Below are 15,903 nucleotides of genomic sequence, written 5' to 3' on the forward strand. Positions count from 1 at the left end.
CGCCGTCTTGCTTGGAGTTGCGGCGCTGAGCTACTACTGCTTCGTTCTCTTGGTTACGACTCGTCTCAAGGTCGACGGATCTTTTGGTGATCTTGGCGGCATTCTTTATGGCAAATGGATGAGGGCGACTATTCTCACATCTATCGTAATAAGTCAGATCGGATTTGTGGCGGCATACATGGTCTTTACGTCAGAAAACCTGCAGGCCGTTATTCTAGCAGTATCGGACTGCAAATCCAACATCGCTGTCAAGTGGTTGATCCTCTTGCAGGTGCTCGTCTTCCTGCCATTCTCCCTCTTGCGAGATATCGAGAAGCTGAGTTTCACTGCTCTTATCGCGGACGCCTTCATCCTGCTTGGCCTGGCCTACCTGCTTTACTACGACATCCTTACCTTGAGTACCAACGGCATTGCGGACATCATCCAGTTCAACCGCAACGATTGGACCTTGTTCATAGGCACAGCAATCTTTACGTTTGAAGGAATTGGCCTCATCATTCCTATTCAGGAGTCGATGAAGAACCCCAGCAAGTTCCCTCGTGTCATGTTGGCGGTCATGATCATCATCTCCGTCATCTTCATCGGCATGGGTGCAATCTCGTACGCTGCCTACGGATCCAAGACAGAGACTGTGGTGCTCCTCAACATGCCCCAAGACAACAAGGCGGTCAACAGTGTCCAGTTCCTTTACTCTATCGCCATTATGCTGTCAATTCCTTTGCAGCTTTTCCCCGCCATCAAGATTACCGAGAATGCGCTATTTACCAAGAGCGGAAAGTACAACCCCTACATCAAGTGGCAGAAGAACCTGTACCGCTTTTTCTTTGTCATTCTTTGCGCCGTCATCGCATGGGGTGGTGCGGATGATCTTGACAAGTTCGTTGCCCTTGTCGGTAACTTTGCCTGTATTCCGCTTGTCTATATCTACCCGGTGAGTATAGCCATGCACATGAGCCTACCAATGTGGGATACGACTGCTGACCTTCGAATAGCCCTGCTTCACTACAAGGCCGTTGCGAGAAACAGACTCTGGAAGATTTCCGATATCATACTCTGCATCTTTGGCTTCGTTGCCATGGCTTATACCCAACCTTGACTGTTTATAGCTGGGCTGGTGGCTCTGATGAAGGCAAGCCTCCGGCATACTGCGACCGCAGGGGGAAGTAAGTTGGCACAAAGTGTCTCAGGGAAACGCATGCGACTGCATTTTAATTGTCATTCAGTGCTGTCTGGAAAGCGTTGGGTAATCATTGCATGGATTCCAGCGGGTTCTTCAAGGGTTTTGGACAGCATCGGTCGGTCGTCAATGAGCATGGGCTTGTACATAGACTGAAGAACAAGAGGCTCATCGCCACGTTTATAGTTCTGTATGTGTATACGTAGTAGCGGTTTGATCCAATCAATCTATTCTTCAGTTAATTCTGAAAAGTCCCTGAAAACATAAAGAACATGGAGCTGTAGATATCGCGTGTCTCAGCGATTTTGGATTCAACATGTGTAGGTGGAAAGGAAGATGTATGAAGGGAGCAGCAATATGCACTGCCACATTTGTGCATCTGTGGCGCAGCTCAAATTCTGGAGGACCCACAATGACTTCAGCCCGGGGAGGCATCCTCAATGAGAAGGAGCCTGAGCTTAACCACATCCCACTCACTCACCACGATCTCTCGTACCCCGGGTGAACTCTCAGATTTCACCATAGTACCAACACAAAGGCATGCATCAATCTCCCGTCATGATATCGCAATCGACTAACCAATTTTCAGTCTCACTTTGGTTTCCTAAATTCAATAATTTTTAACCACGCATTATCTTCGGCTTTGTCCTTCAAGTCTTACCACCGACTCTACCTTCCCGTTCACCATCACGAATCAACAAGATGAACGCGCCTGATCGGTAAGACGATCTGATTCCCCTTTGTTCTTGTGAGATTGGGGAAGATTCTAGGTCTGCCTAGCCAGAAGCCAGACTCGAGACGGCTTCACATTGTCATGATTCCCTTTGGGCTCCCCCTCAAGTTGCCCTCAAGGTGGCCGTGGTCTTCTTCTGGCTTCCTTGCCTGGCTTTACCAGAGGTGCCTTCGCAAGGCATGGAACTATTTTCACACCTCTATCCCATATCACAAGATTTTCCTTGCTGTTCCATACACGGTCTACCGTATCGCTGCTTTCCCAAGCATATCAAGATTCCAGAACCACCTCTCAGCATACACCTAAGCCACATCATGTCTCTCCAAATTGATACCGATCCTTCTCGGCGCGTTTCGTTGGAACCAAACAAAACTCGGTACACTGAAGCTAACTCGTTTCTAGTTTCGAGCTCTTCCTGCTCGGTGATGGCGAGAAGAAGATCGAGGAGAAGGTCTTCTCCGGTACGTTTTTCCCGCTCATTGACAATCTCCCAAGCCATTCGGCTGAGCTAAACGCTTCACAGGAATGTCCAACACCTCGGACTTCGTCATCAAGAAGGAGGACCACACCCTCGGCAACCTCTTGTCTGAGCACCTCAAGATGCATAAGCACGTCCTGATGGCGGGTTACAAGAGTAAGGCGCAATGCTCCTGAACCAGCGTCACACATATACTAAACTCTCATCACAGTCGCGCATCCAAACGTCCCCGAGATGTTCATCCGAGTCCAGACAGACGGCTCGATCACCGCCAAGGAGGCCTTGGTAGAAGTCATTAAGAAGCTCATGCAGGACTTGTCGCACCTCAGTCGCGAGTTCACTCGAGAGTTCGAGCTTCTTAATGACTTCTACCAAGGCCTCCTTGGCGGTGATCGAGCCGTCTGCTGGACTCGGATGAACATCTCGGGGACGTTTGGATGCCGACTGTGATGAGAGTTTAGTATATGTGTGACGCTGGTTCAGGAGCATTGCGCCTTACTCTTGTAACCCGCCATCAGGACGTGCTTATGCATCTTGAGGTGCTCAGACAAGAGGTTGCCGAGGGTGTGGTCCTCCTTCTTGATGACGAAGTCCGAGGTGTTGGACATTCCTGTGAAGCGTTTAGCTCAGCCGAATGGCTTGGGAGATTGTCAATGAGCGGGAAAAACGTACCGGAGAAGACCTTCTCCTCGATCTTCTTCTCGCCATCACCGAGCAGGAAGAGCTCGAAACTAGAAACGAGTTAGCTTCAGTGTACCGAGTTTTGTTTGGTTCCAACGAAACGCGCCGAGAAGGATCGGTATCAATTTGGAGAGACATGATGTGGCTTAGGTGTATGCTGAGAGGTGGTTCTGGAATCTTGATATGCTTGGGAAAGCAGCGATACGGTAGACCGTGTATGGAACAGCAAGGAAAATCTTGTGATATGGGATAGAGGTGTGAAAATAGTTCCATGCCTTGCGAAGGCACCTCTGGTAAAGCCAGGCAAGGAAGCCAGAAGAAGACCACGGCCACCTTGAGGGCAACTTGAGGGGGAGCCCAAAGGGAATCATGACAATGTGAAGCCGTCTCGAGTCTGGCTTCTGGCTAGGCAGACCTAGAATCTTCCCCAATCTCACAAGAACAAAGGGGAATCAGATCGTCTTACCGATCAGGCGCGTTCATCTTGTTGATTCGTGATGGTGAACGGGAAGGTAGAGTCGGTGGTAAGACTTGAAGGACAAAGCCGAAGATAATGCGTGGTTAAAAATTATTGAATTTAGGAAACCAAAGTGAGACTGAAAATTGGTTAGTCGATTGCGATATCATGACGGGAGATTGATGCATGCCTTTGTGTTGGTACTATGGTGAAATCTGAGAGTTCACCCGGGGTACGAGAGATCGTGGTGAGTGAGTGGGATGTGGTTAAGCTCAGGCTCCTTCTCATTGAGGATGCCTCCCCGGGCTGAAGTCATTGTGGGTCCTCCAGAATTTGAGCTGCGCCACAGATGCACAAATGTGGCAGTGCATATTGCTGCTCCCTTCATACATCTTCCTTTCCACCTACACATGTTGAATCCAAAATCGCTGAGACACGCGATATCTACAGCTCCATGTTCTTTATGTTTTCAGGGACTTTTCAGAATTAACTGAAGAATAGATTGATTGGATCAAACCGCTACTACGTATACACATACAGAACTATAAACGTGGCGATGAGCCTCTTGTTCTTCAGTCTATGTACAAGCCCATGCTCATTGACGACCGACCGATGCTGTCCAAAACCCTTGAAGAACCCGCTGGAATCCATGCAATGATTACCCAACGCTTTCCAGACAGCACTGAATGACAATTAAAATGCAGTCGCATGCGTTTCCCTGAGACACTTTGTGCCAACTTACTTCCCCCTGCGGTCGCAGTATGCCGGAGGCTTGCCTTCATCAGAGCCACCAGCCCAGCTATAAACAGTCAAGGTTGTGGTATAAGCCATGGCAACGAAGCCAAAGATGCAGAGTATGATATCGGAAATCTTCCAGAGTCTGTTTCTCGCAACGGCCTTGTAGTGAAGCAGGGGCTATTCGAAGGTCAGCAGTCGTATCCCACATTGGTAGGCTCATGTGCATGGCTATACTCACCGGGTAGATATAGACAAGCGGAATACAGGCAAAGTTACCGACAAGGGCAACGAACTTGTCAAGATCATCCGCACCACCCCATGCGATGACGGCGCAAAGAATGACAAAGAAAAAGCGGTACAGGTTCTTCTGCCACTTGATGTAGGGGTTGTACTTTCCGCTCTTGGTAAATAGCGCATTCTCGGTAATCTTGATGGCGGGGAAAAGCTGCAAAGGAATTGACAGCATAATGGCGATAGAGTAAAGGAACTGGACACTGTTGACCGCCTTGTTGTCTTGGGGCATGTTGAGGAGCACCACAGTCTCTGTCTTGGATCCGTAGGCAGCGTACGAGATTGCACCCATGCCGATGAAGATGACGGAGATGATGATCATGACCGCCAACATGACACGAGGGAACTTGCTGGGGTTCTTCATCGACTCCTGAATAGGAATGATGAGGCCAATTCCTTCAAACGTAAAGATTGCTGTGCCTATGAACAAGGTCCAATCGTTGCGGTTGAACTGGATGATGTCCGCAATGCCGTTGGTACTCAAGGTAAGGATGTCGTAGTAAAGCAGGTAGGCCAGGCCAAGCAGGATGAAGGCGTCCGCGATAAGAGCAGTGAAACTCAGCTTCTCGATATCTCGCAAGAGGGAGAATGGCAGGAAGACGAGCACCTGCAAGAGGATCAACCACTTGACAGCGATGTTGGATTTGCAGTCCGATACTGCTAGAATAACGGCCTGCAGGTTTTCTGACGTAAAGACCATGTATGCCGCCACAAATCCGATCTGACTTATTACGATAGATGTGAGAATAGTCGCCCTCATCCATTTGCCATAAAGAATGCCGCCAAGATCACCAAAAGATCCGTCGACCTTGAGACGAGTCGTAACCAAGAGAACGAAGCAGTAGTAGCTCAGCGCCGCAACTCCAAGCAAGACGGCGTTGCTGAAGACCATACCACCATTCAGATAAGCACGAGGCAAGAAGAGAACTCCAGTGCCAACGAATGACTTGAGCAGAAGCAATGCCGCGCTCATAGGGCTGTTCTTTCCACTGCCACCACGCTGCTTGCGTCTCCTTCTATGGCGCGATGGCGTCAACAGCGCGCTGTCTTCCATCGGCTCTCTGTCGTCGTCGCTATCGTCGTCGCTTTCGTACATGTCTTCGCCCGAGGAGAAGTATTCGCCGGGTCGTAAGGCCTCGTCGTCTTCCTCCAACTCTTCACCTGCAAAATGGCCATAGATAGAAAGGAACTCGAGGAAGCTGGATGTCAGCAGCCGAGGCTGAGAGGCTTCGCTAGCCTCGCCGCGCTCACCACCATCTCTGGCCGTAGAGGGGCTTCTGGCCGCCCTGCGCAGGTAGTTGCGACGGAAACCTCCCGGAACCTTGATCGTGTTGATGTCAAGAATATCGGTCTCGGGGTCCGGACGCGAAATGCTGAAACTCTTGCTGCGCTGCATCTTGTTGCGGGCTTCTGCCTCTTCGGTCCACTTGTAAATGCCTCGAGTCACGTCTCCGCCTTGCAGCTGCAAACTCGAAAACTCGTCCTCGTTCAGTCCGGTCTCGGCATCGGCGTTCACGGTCTGTTTACCCTTCACACCATCACGCATGCTAGACTCTTCGGAAGCAGCGTCGGTAGGCTGGACCAAATGCCTCTTGACAATCTCGGGGTCTTCGTAGGCACCCGCACCGGCGTTTCGCGAACGAGAGTCGAAAGATCCATAGTTGGTCATGGGTGTGCTCGAAAGCTGAGCGCCGGCAGCAGCCGGGGAGAGAGGTCGTGCCGGAGGAGTGGCAGAACGCACCGGTGGTGTGCCATGTCTCGGTGGAGATGTTCCCAAAGAGTTGGACAAGGCGGCAGCCAGAGCCGAGACGCCGGGACCTTGAACACTTGAAGGAGCAGCTCCGGCAAGAGGAGCAAGGCTGGCGGTCTCGCTGGCGTCGCCTAGCCTACTTGAGCTCCCGACGAAGCGGCCGGTCTGGGGAGTGCCATATTGCTGCGACGGTACGGGCGATGCCAGTCGAGCGGTGGCGTCTGCTCGAGGTAGAGAGCCGAATTGTCGGGACGGGGAGTCGGCCCTAGGAATGCTGAGGGGATCTCTCGAAGGAGATGCCATGATGGTGCCTAATGAAACCGGTCGGGGACTGTCGAAAGCCGATTTTCGGTATATCGAGGAGCCTCCAACCACAGCGTTGCAGATTCCGAACTGGATCAACAACAGACAACAAAGTTAGCAAAGTGTCATGGGTAGGAGAAGATGAGACGGAACCGGGAGAAAAACGAGAGCTAGATGATGGAGAAGATGTAGGTTCGAATCAAGTCCGGGGAGAGTTTACCTGGACTCAGTTGTAAGACAGCTGACGAGATCAATTGCAGCGCACGGCTTGGGGGGATGTGCGTTCGAAGCTGTTGCTACTGGGAACCCGTGATAAGGACGCCGCTTCCATGCGGGTCGGGTGACCTAATCTGGCAGGTCTGGAGAGTCTGTGGCTCACACAGATAGCGTCGGGTAGGTAGCGCTACCTGGCAGCCTGTAGCAGGGCATGGGAGAGGTAGGTGTGCTGTGGCTGCGCTGCCGAAACCCGTCGGGCTATGACAACCGACAGCCCAGAAGCTCTCTCGGGTTCCTTGCTTCATCCGCCGGGCATGCTGACCATGCTTCGCTCTCAAGGCAGTGTTCTGCCTGTATTAGCCGCTCTACGCTGCCCCAGGTGAGGACTTGTCTCGGACATGGTTTGCCAGGTCTCCCAGGTTCCAGTGCTTGGTAACGGTACTCTTGAATCATCACACGCTATGCTCCATGTCACAGCTTGCAAGCTCCAGCCACCAACGATAAGATGCATTATCTTGGGTATCTATCTACTTTAGATTGCCGCAGCGATATCTCAAGTCTCCTACAGCAACAAGGTGTCTAGGTCATTCCAACCAATATTCCTTGTCTAATTCATATCTTCGTCTCACTGCCTGTACTTTTGCGCTCGTCTCTAAACTTCTTCTTATGTAATATCTTGAACTCTTTGACCAGGAACCGCATATGCCACTGTGCCACTGTACCTACTACCTACGCCAGGACCTGTGCTTTTGGGCCGTCGGACCGGTTCGTATTGTCCGTCAGTCGCATGTCTGATTCAGCACAACAAAACAGCACAGCGAAAATCTCTGGGATATGTGGCTTTCTCTCTATGATCGGCCATCCTCCGGTCCTTTCAAGACTTCTCAAACACTTCAAAATGGATACGACTCACAATTTTTACTACAAATGAGCCGAGTATTTCGTCTTGCTTGCCAGCGCACACTACCCAAAAACCAAGGTTCCCATCGGATCTTACCAGCTTAGGTAAGGCACAGCTCGACCGCCACAGTAAGCGAAGAGGCCTCATTGGCCGCATGCACCTCCCGCCTCACTTGTCCCTCTTGCTCCGACGGGTGAGAGGGAGAGTGGGGGGCTAGCGCGCTCATCCTGGCGTGGGCTGCGTGTGATTTGGAGCCCCGCGGCGGGTGCTCTTCAGCGGCTCTCCACCTCCCTTGTGGCCAGAACTGCCTGCGAGTGTGAACAGCAGCACCTAAAAACTCAGGACTCGACTCCTCGAGTGAACCCGCGCATGTAGCGGTACCTGTGTGCCCCTGGGTGTAGTCATCGCTGATTTCGCATCCCATGCGCCTGTACTCTTCACCTCTGACATTGAAACCCATCATCGAGTCATGAAGCAGAGACACTCGACACTCCCATGTTGCTGGCTGATAAGCGGCAAAGCCACACTGGTGACTGCTCATTCGCGGTACCAGCGGCCAATCCGGCCCATCCCATTGAAATCTCCGGCTTGCCGCTGTCATGCGCCTGAGTCAACGGACTGGTCTCTGGTTTTCTATTTTGGAGGACGAACCCTGCCGCGCCAGCATCAGATGGAATGTCGAGCCAGATGGCTGGCAGATGCCAGACATTTGACACTTGACGCTATTCTCGTTGGCCTGTGATGCTATGCCCATCGCCCTAACACACCTAGGTATTTATCTGTGGCATGGAAGCTCACTCGAGGCTCGTGGGGATCGGGCAAACCGGACGACGTACCCAACCAACAACATCAACGTGCTACCCGCAGGCTACAGATAGACTCCCTACCCTACCTGACGGAATTCCAAAGAAATCGCATCTCGATTCTGCAGGATACCCTACTACTACCCCTCCTCACAGATCCTTGGACACGAGAAAACGCTCTGCACAACCCACAGTCCCACCACGGTGACCGCTTGTCACGCATTGGCGACTGACCGGTTCCAATCTGTCCCTCGCTGCTGGATGACGTCGTTTCGTCTTCCTACTTCGGCCTCTTGTTCTGCATCTCACTGCATTTCCCAGACTTTGGTGCTTGGATGTGTGAGTGGATCACCAACAAACACGGCGCGACCGGCTGGAGCATATCGCGGCTTTCCAATCGGCACGCGGGGTATTGGAGAGGCTTGCATTGGATCGCCCCAGATATCCCTGGCTCGCAGAACGGTGAACCCTGAAAACGAGACGACGAGAAAGACGCGAGACATGCGCCGGGCCAGTTGGATGCCTGTGCGGCCCGCCGTCCTAACCAGGCCATCCTCTTACTGGTCGCCGTGATCACCGCCGCCGCGCCGCAAGCCATCGTTCAACTACACTTGGACGCACTGGGGGATTGATTAGCCAGCCCAGTCCGACATTGCACACTGGTGCGATTAAGGGCGGGGACTCTAACTTATATACCTATGCGCTGCGCTCCCACACCGTTAGGTTGTTGTTGACCGACGACGACGACCATCCCATCTCCCTCACTCAAGTTCGTCGAATCTTTGTCGGCTCTTCATTGTGGTTCGGCCCCGAGGAAAACGATCGTGGAGGTGGCGCATTCACCCGTCCCCATTTCCGGGAAGAGTTCCGGGTCGACCTGTTGATTACGACGAACCCCCTTTTTCGACCTTCACCATGGGCGGCGACGACAGACGACCGAGTCTCTCCAGCATGGAGCAGACTAGTACCAAGGCCAAGTTGGGCGCAGTTTCGGGCGTCTACATCCCCGTCTGTCTCAACATCTTCAGCATTCTCATGTTTCTGCGTTTTGGCTGGATTCTCGGTCAGGTTGGGCTTTTGGGCATGCTTGGTTCGTCAGCTACTAACACAGATGCGCTCACTCCATCTCAATCCACACTAACCAAATCCCACAGGACTACTCGTTACGGCTTACCTTGTAGACTTCTTGACAACGCTCTCTCTGTCTGCTATAGCTTCAAATGGCGAAGTCAAGGGCGGAGGCGCCTACTACGTAATCTCGAGGTCTCTTGGCCCCGAGTTTGGCGGTTCCATCGGGATGCTCTTCTATCTCGCCCAAGTTCTCAACACCGCTCTCAACGTTGTTGGCCTCATTGACTGCATAAAGCTGAACGCCGGGGAATCTTTTCCCCAAGGTTACTGGACTGTCTATATGCTACAGACCTTGGCTTTGCTTCTCTGTGCTGGATTGTGCTTAGCCGGGAGCGGCATATTTGCCAAGGCTAGCAATGCGCTGCTTGTCATACTGAGTCTCGCCATTATAAGCATTCCAATATCTTCCGCATTGAAGTCTCCTTTTCGGGACGATGGACTTGGTGTACGCTTCACCGGCTTTAGTATCGAAACGTTGGTGGACAATTTTGCTCCTCATACGAAAAGCGAATCTTTCAAGGGTTTTGAAACTTTTCGAGAGGTCTTTGCCATCCTGTTTCCTGCCACGTCAGGAATCTTCGCAGGGGCTTCAATGTCTGGAGATCTGGCTAATCCCAGCAAAGACATCCCGAAAGGGACTCTGTGGGCGATGATGACCACGTTCATTGCGTACCTGGTTGTAGTCTTTTCCATGGCCTCCACCACAACGCATGCTTCATTTCTCAACAACACAAACATTATCTCGGCAACGAGCTTGTCCCCGCCTTTGATCCTTGCAGGAGAGTGTGCCGTCACCTTCTTCTCCGCCGTGATGGGACTTATTGGCGCTGCAAAGCTCATGCAAGCCTTGGCGAGGGACAAACTGCTTCCTGGTCTGCTGCCATTCTCGAAAGGGACGAAGAGGGCAGATGAGCCAATCCAAGCCATCATCCTCACGTATTTACTTGCCCAAATCGCCATGTTTGCCAATCTGAACCAGATTGCGACTTTGATTTCCATGGGCTACCAGGTGAGCACCTGCCTACTCAATCTGGATGAAGCTATTTTGGGCTGACAAATAGTAGATGACCTTTTTCGTCATGAATCTAGCATGTTTCCTACTCAAGATAGGATCAGCACCCAACTTTCGGCCAGCGTTCAAGTTCTTCAGTTGGGAGACAGCTTTCGCTGGCAGCATCATGTCTGCAGCAGCTATGTTCTTCATTGACCAGACTTACGCGGCTACGGCGGTCTGCTTGCTCATCTTCCTCTTTTCTCTGATTCACTATCTCAGTCCACCGAAGCGATGGGGTGATGTCTCCCAAAACCTCATCTACCATCAAGTGAGAAAGTACTTGCTGCGACTACGGCCCGAGCATATCAAGTTCTGGAGGCCCCAAATCATTCTACTCATCAACAATCCTAGGAGTCAAACTCGGCTGATTCAATTCTGCAACTCCGTCAAGAAAGGGGGTCTTTATATACTCGGCCATGTTATTGTGACGGACGATTTCAGCAGCGGCGTTCACGAAGCAAGGCTTCAACAGGCAGCGTGGACAAAGTACATCTCAGAGTTCTCCCGCATCAAGGCTTTTGTGCAGCTGACAATGTCCCCGACCATTACCTGGGGTATCCGAAACTTGATTCTGTCAGCTGGCTTGGGTGGTATGCGGCCAAACATTGCCGTCATGGGATTCTACAATATGGATGAGCTAAGAGATTCCCGTCCTTCATTCCAAGTTCCGAAAGCTCCAAGCTCGTCGAACTCGAATGCTCGTCCTCAGGCTAAAGCCAAAGAGAGACCACCACGCAGAAGACGGGGCGACACATCAGCGCGTCTGATGGAAGGTATGCTGCCTACCGATGTGATGAAGACAGAGGGCCTGATGAGCGTCACAAGTTACATGACAATGTTGGAGGACCTCGCTCTGAGGTACAAACTCAACGTTGCGATTGGCAAAGGCTTTGAAAACTTGGAAACGCCGCGCAAGGACCAGGCCAACATCAAGAAACATCTCGATCTCTGGCCGATCCAGATGTCGGCAGAAGTTTTGTCAGATGGGAAGAGTGTCTTGACAACCAACTTCGACACATGTGAGCAATACTGATATCTTCGTCAGAATCTTGCTAAAACATTTGCAGATACTTTGATTCTCCAACTCGGCTACATCCTCTACAGCGTGCCGACATGGCACAAGGTCTACAACATCCGCGTCATGGTCTTTGTGGAGTATGAAAGTGAAGTAGAGGAAGAGAGGGCGCGGGTCAAGGCTTTGCTAGACAAGCTGAGGATCGAGGCCGAGGTCATCGTGTTCTGGCTGGCTTCTGGACAGCTCAACACGTATGAGCTGATTATTAATGGCCAGAGCAACGACCTTGAGTCTCAGATCATGGTGCATGATATACTCAAAGATGAAGAGTGGTGGGACGACCTCCAAAGGTTTCGAGGCCGCGAGCCAAACCTGAACTCGACCGAAGAGCTCACGTCTTTTGCGAACATCATCGAGTCAACGGCAGGGCGGCCAGGCGTGTTTAACCCGCATGTATCACTGGACGACATTGAGAGTGGACGGCGACCAAGTTTGGTGCACTTTGGGGAACTGCCCAAGAAGCCGACGGTTTCGAAGCTGTCTCGCCTTGGCGTCAGTGTTGGAATTCACACGTCTCACTTGGGAGATGAGGTCTTCGAAGACGACTCTGGCTCCGACGGCGAGATGAGTGATCAAGAACAGCAGCCATCGTGCCTTGATTCCGATTCAGAATTTGAACCTGGCAGCAGCGACTACAGCGAGGACGAGATGCCAGAAGTAGATGCCCCTAGACGGCCGTTACTACTTGGGCGAGGGCGAGGACGAAGCCAGAGCGACGACTTGCTCACAAGCCCGTCGAAACAGAAAAGGAGCAAATCGAACAAGAGCGCTGCACCGGCAGCATCATACGGCACGATGGTGTCACAAGCTCGTTCTGAAGGGCAAGCGGGCCCAAGCCATGTGGGAAGAGTCGAAAACGTGTCAGCGCCTCCTACTCCGCTGGAACGACCTGTGCTCGATCGAAACATTTCTGCTCGTTCCATGGGTGGATTCCGGTCGGCGGGCATCAACACTTATGATGCGACCTCGGGAAGCGCATCTGGGAAAGCAACCCCAGCAACAAGACCGACGCTCTCTCGACAATCATCAGCAGTGCGGTTCTCAAGTCGTCCAATGCCAGAGACGAGAACCGATGTGGAAGGCGCGTCTGGTCCGACAATCATGTTTGCAGACACCACTGAGGAAGAGACGCCGCGGGCGGAACAACCCGCATTCTCAAGGCAATCCTCTGCAGGACGGTTCTCCAGTCGGCCAGTGCCCGAGATGACGGTGACGGCGGCTGAAGAGTTCGAGCCGAATAATACGTTTGCGGAACCATCGTGCAGATCACGCAAAGCTTCGGTCGCGTCTACTGCAGATCTAGGCGACGTCCACATGAACATGGCGGAGCTTGTGGGACGCTACAGATTAGACTCAAGACCCGACGCAGACGGGCCCGGCTCGCCTTATTCGACGCAAGGCATCTCGTTCTCGTTCAACGATTTGCCATCACGAGCGCAGCATGTCATCCTCAACGAGCTGATGCGGCAAAATAGCAAAGAGACAGCCGTCATGTTCACAACGTTGCCCGTGCCCACGGAGGGGACTTGCCAGGATGAGCTTGCGAGCGTGCAGTATCTATCGGACGTTGAAGTCCTCTGCCACGAGCTCCCTCCCGTCATGTTGGTCCTGAGTAATAATATGACTGTCACGGTTGGGCTATAGTCTGAACTCATGGTGGGGCAGTGTCTCAAAACCTGCGAGGGAGAACATCCATGATAAGGTCAAACCACGCGGGGGTTTATTCATACTTTGGCGTTTATTTTTTTCTCAGCGTGTCGGCTTATGTCGGGGATGATCACCCGGGACAAAGGAATGTGGTGGTAACCTCTTTTGGGCCGGCCACATTCCTCAGTGACTTTGGCTGAAATGAGAAGCTATTCAACTAAGCATTCTTTGTCTGCCAGCGACCGGCCCACCATGATGGGCTTTCGCCTGCAGCCTTTACAAAGAGTTTCCCTCGACGGTGCATAAGCAGCTTAAACTCTCGCCATCCAGGTTTTTTTCTCCCCTGCCTCGGTGCCTGTCAAGAGGAGTGCTGTTCCTTGAAGCCTCTGTTGGAGCCATGGACTTTAAACACCCGGCCCCGCCGGCATTGCCTTCCTCGTGGACAATCCCACAAACTGTCAATATGAACGATCATGGTAGGAAATCGACTTGGACCACGCAATTGTCGCCGTACCTGAGAGGTCTGAAGATCAAGAACCTCATGACATCTCCTAAATCACCAAAGTCGCCCAAATCCCCAAAGTCGCCAAGGTTTCCACTATCACCCAAATCGCCGCGGTTCCCTTTATCGCCCAAATCACCGAGAACACTACCACCGAGACTTCTTGACGAGGACTCATCGTTTCGAATTATACACACGCCCGACAGGCCAGAGCGGCCGATATCAAGACGGGCCATTCCGAATGACGAGCAATGCATGGAATTCCTCATGTCACTGCAGAGACAAGAGGAACACAAGAGGGGAGGCGTCAAGACGGGCCTCAAGATGTGGCCGTATCCGGAGGAACAGGATGTGGAGGACCGCAGGTACCTCCGGAGTGTAAGGGTAGAGAGCGTGCACTTGGAAGAAGCTCGTCTAGCAAGGACCAATTCCTCTGGTCCGGCAAAGGTCGTGGAAGTGGGCAGAAGCTCGACCAAGTCGACGATGGCATCACGGCGGTCATACCACACCAGAACCCCCAGTACTAGCGACGCAGGGACATCGACGAAGAACCCCCATGCGGTCCTTCGATGGCCTTTGGCGGTGCCCCCCTCTCTCCGCCGCCTACTCTGTCCCGCAGTCAATCACGATTAAGCTTTCACACGCCCAAGGCTAACACATCTCGCTGGTCCGATGACAGCATCGAGTCTCTATTCTCGTCGTCAGGGACATTGACTCCCCATGCCCCCAGCGAGTTACTGTCCGCTCATCCTCCGAAGCGCTGTCTCCACTGTTGTCGGAGACGAGTCCGTCGGCTCGTACTCGCCTCCGCTCCTGACACCGGTAAAAGACCGGCCGGCAACCCCGTTTACAGACCCCCGCCTTCGTGCGACATCCGAACCGATGACGCCTCCGCCATCAGATCACTTGTTCAACCAGATGAACATAAGCCCGGAGCCGGTGCCGAGGAAGTACTCATGGCGCTCGTCCAAGGATACCATTCTCAACATGGGGCCCGATATCGAGATTCCAGTCTTGGCTGCCGAGGCGCGGCCGGAAGGGGAGATCGAAGGGGACAACAGCTGGGGCAGCAGCAGCAGCAACAGCAACAAACAACCAGGCTGAGCCGGAAGTCTACGGCGAGTGGGCGGACTATTACTTTGATGGCAATTTCTGGGAAGACTATTCGGACGGCGACGAGGAAGGAGACGAGACTAGAGTAGAGGAAGAGGAGGATGGCGACGCCGTGGAGAAAGAGGAGCAAATTTCGTTGAAGACGAAGAGGAAAAGGAGGAAAGAAGGAAGAGAATGAGGGTCAAAAAGACCGTCTTCGGGTCGACGATGAGAGGTTTATCCGCGTTACGAGAGTTTCATCAAGGATTACAAGAACAACGTCATGAATATCACGGTTATGGAGGTGTGAAGTTTCTCTTCATCGTTACTTACTTTTTTGGTTCGGGTTTGGGGAGTTTTTGAGGAGGATGATATACCCATCCCTATCAGGGGGTTGAGACACTGTAACAGTATTGTACGACCTCGATATTTAGTCGCGATACCCACCCTTATTTTTTTTCGGAACAAAAAAGAAAGCCTTTTATGATTTGTTATCCGCTCTGGTTGCCAAGATTGTAGTGTCTTCAAGTGTCCTCATAGCGTTCCTATCATGCACATAATATAACTCGACGACCTTGAACTGACAATCTAGATGAACACTGACTGATCTATGCAGATAAGGCCAAGTACAAAAACTCAAGTATTATGACGGAGACTGGAAGTCGAATGGCTGCGAACAACAATTGTATCCTTTCCCCTATTCCCTTTACCTCAGATACTACAAGGCGATGACTCTGACCCATACGCGATATTACCACCTTCCCAGCTCGCTTCCAGATTTCGAGTTCCTTTTAGGACGAAACTAAATAAGAGTGGCACGGTTGGTCCCATCGTCGTATTCTCGGACCTGCCCCCCTTCCCCCGGAAAAAACAG

The 15,903-nt window shown here is 52.1% G+C and overlaps 5 protein-coding genes across 5 annotated transcripts; 4 read left to right on the forward strand and 1 right to left on the reverse strand.

The window, feature by feature from the left end:
- Positions 1 to 4: 4 nt before the first annotated feature.
- BDP55DRAFT_740439 (transmembrane amino acid transporter protein-domain-containing protein) lies at positions 5 to 1,486 on the forward strand (the record flags this gene model as incomplete). The annotated part of the gene is made up of 2 exons (XM_060580418.1): positions 5 to 935; positions 993 to 1,486. Coding segments are annotated over 2 exons (1,035 nt in total), but the record flags the coding sequence as incomplete, so codon positions are not given.
- Positions 1,487 to 1,562: 76 nt separating this feature from the next.
- BDP55DRAFT_688605 (DNA-directed RNA polymerase) lies at positions 1,563 to 2,746 on the forward strand (the record flags this gene model as incomplete). The annotated part of the gene is made up of 5 exons (XM_060576652.1): positions 1,563 to 1,715; positions 1,767 to 1,896; positions 2,313 to 2,371; positions 2,434 to 2,544; positions 2,600 to 2,746. Coding segments are annotated over exons 2-5 (334 nt in total), but the record flags the coding sequence as incomplete, so codon positions are not given.
- A 1,199-nt stretch (positions 2,747 to 3,945) lies between these two features.
- Positions 3,946 to 6,963, reverse strand: BDP55DRAFT_688614 (transmembrane amino acid transporter). Its single transcript, XM_060576653.1, has 3 exons — positions 6,829 to 6,963; positions 4,503 to 6,698; positions 3,946 to 4,441 (listed from the first exon to the last, which is right to left on the reverse strand). The coding sequence occupies exons 2-3, from the start codon at positions 6,606 to 6,608 to the stop codon at positions 4,265 to 4,267; spliced, it is 2,283 nt and encodes a 760-aa protein (XP_060421347.1). The 5' UTR covers positions 6,609 to 6,698; positions 6,829 to 6,963; the 3' UTR covers positions 3,946 to 4,264.
- Positions 6,964 to 9,443: 2,480 nt separating this feature from the next.
- Positions 9,444 to 13,432, forward strand: BDP55DRAFT_735583 (amino acid permease; the record flags this gene model as incomplete). The annotated part of the gene is made up of 4 exons (XM_060580334.1): positions 9,444 to 9,618; positions 9,683 to 10,668; positions 10,724 to 11,732; positions 11,781 to 13,432. 4 exons carry the CDS (start codon positions 9,444 to 9,446, stop codon positions 13,430 to 13,432), a joined length of 3,822 nt encoding a protein of 1,273 aa, XP_060421348.1.
- Positions 13,433 to 13,898: 466 nt separating this feature from the next.
- BDP55DRAFT_699448 (uncharacterized protein) lies at positions 13,899 to 15,339 on the forward strand (the record flags this gene model as incomplete). Its single annotated transcript, XM_060577888.1, has 6 exons — positions 13,899 to 14,026; positions 14,096 to 14,457; positions 14,487 to 14,637; positions 14,696 to 14,948; positions 14,989 to 15,162; positions 15,265 to 15,339. The coding sequence occupies 6 exons, from the start codon at positions 13,899 to 13,901 to the stop codon at positions 15,337 to 15,339; spliced, it is 1,143 nt and encodes a 380-aa protein (XP_060421349.1).
- Between the last annotated feature and the right edge of the window lie 564 nt (positions 15,340 to 15,903).

This window comes from Colletotrichum godetiae (genome assembly GCF_030913485.1).
Source record: "Colletotrichum godetiae strain CBS 193.32 chromosome Unknown BDP55scaffold_149, whole genome shotgun sequence".
Classification (NCBI taxonomy): Eukaryota; Fungi; Ascomycota; class Sordariomycetes; order Glomerellales; family Glomerellaceae; genus Colletotrichum; species Colletotrichum godetiae.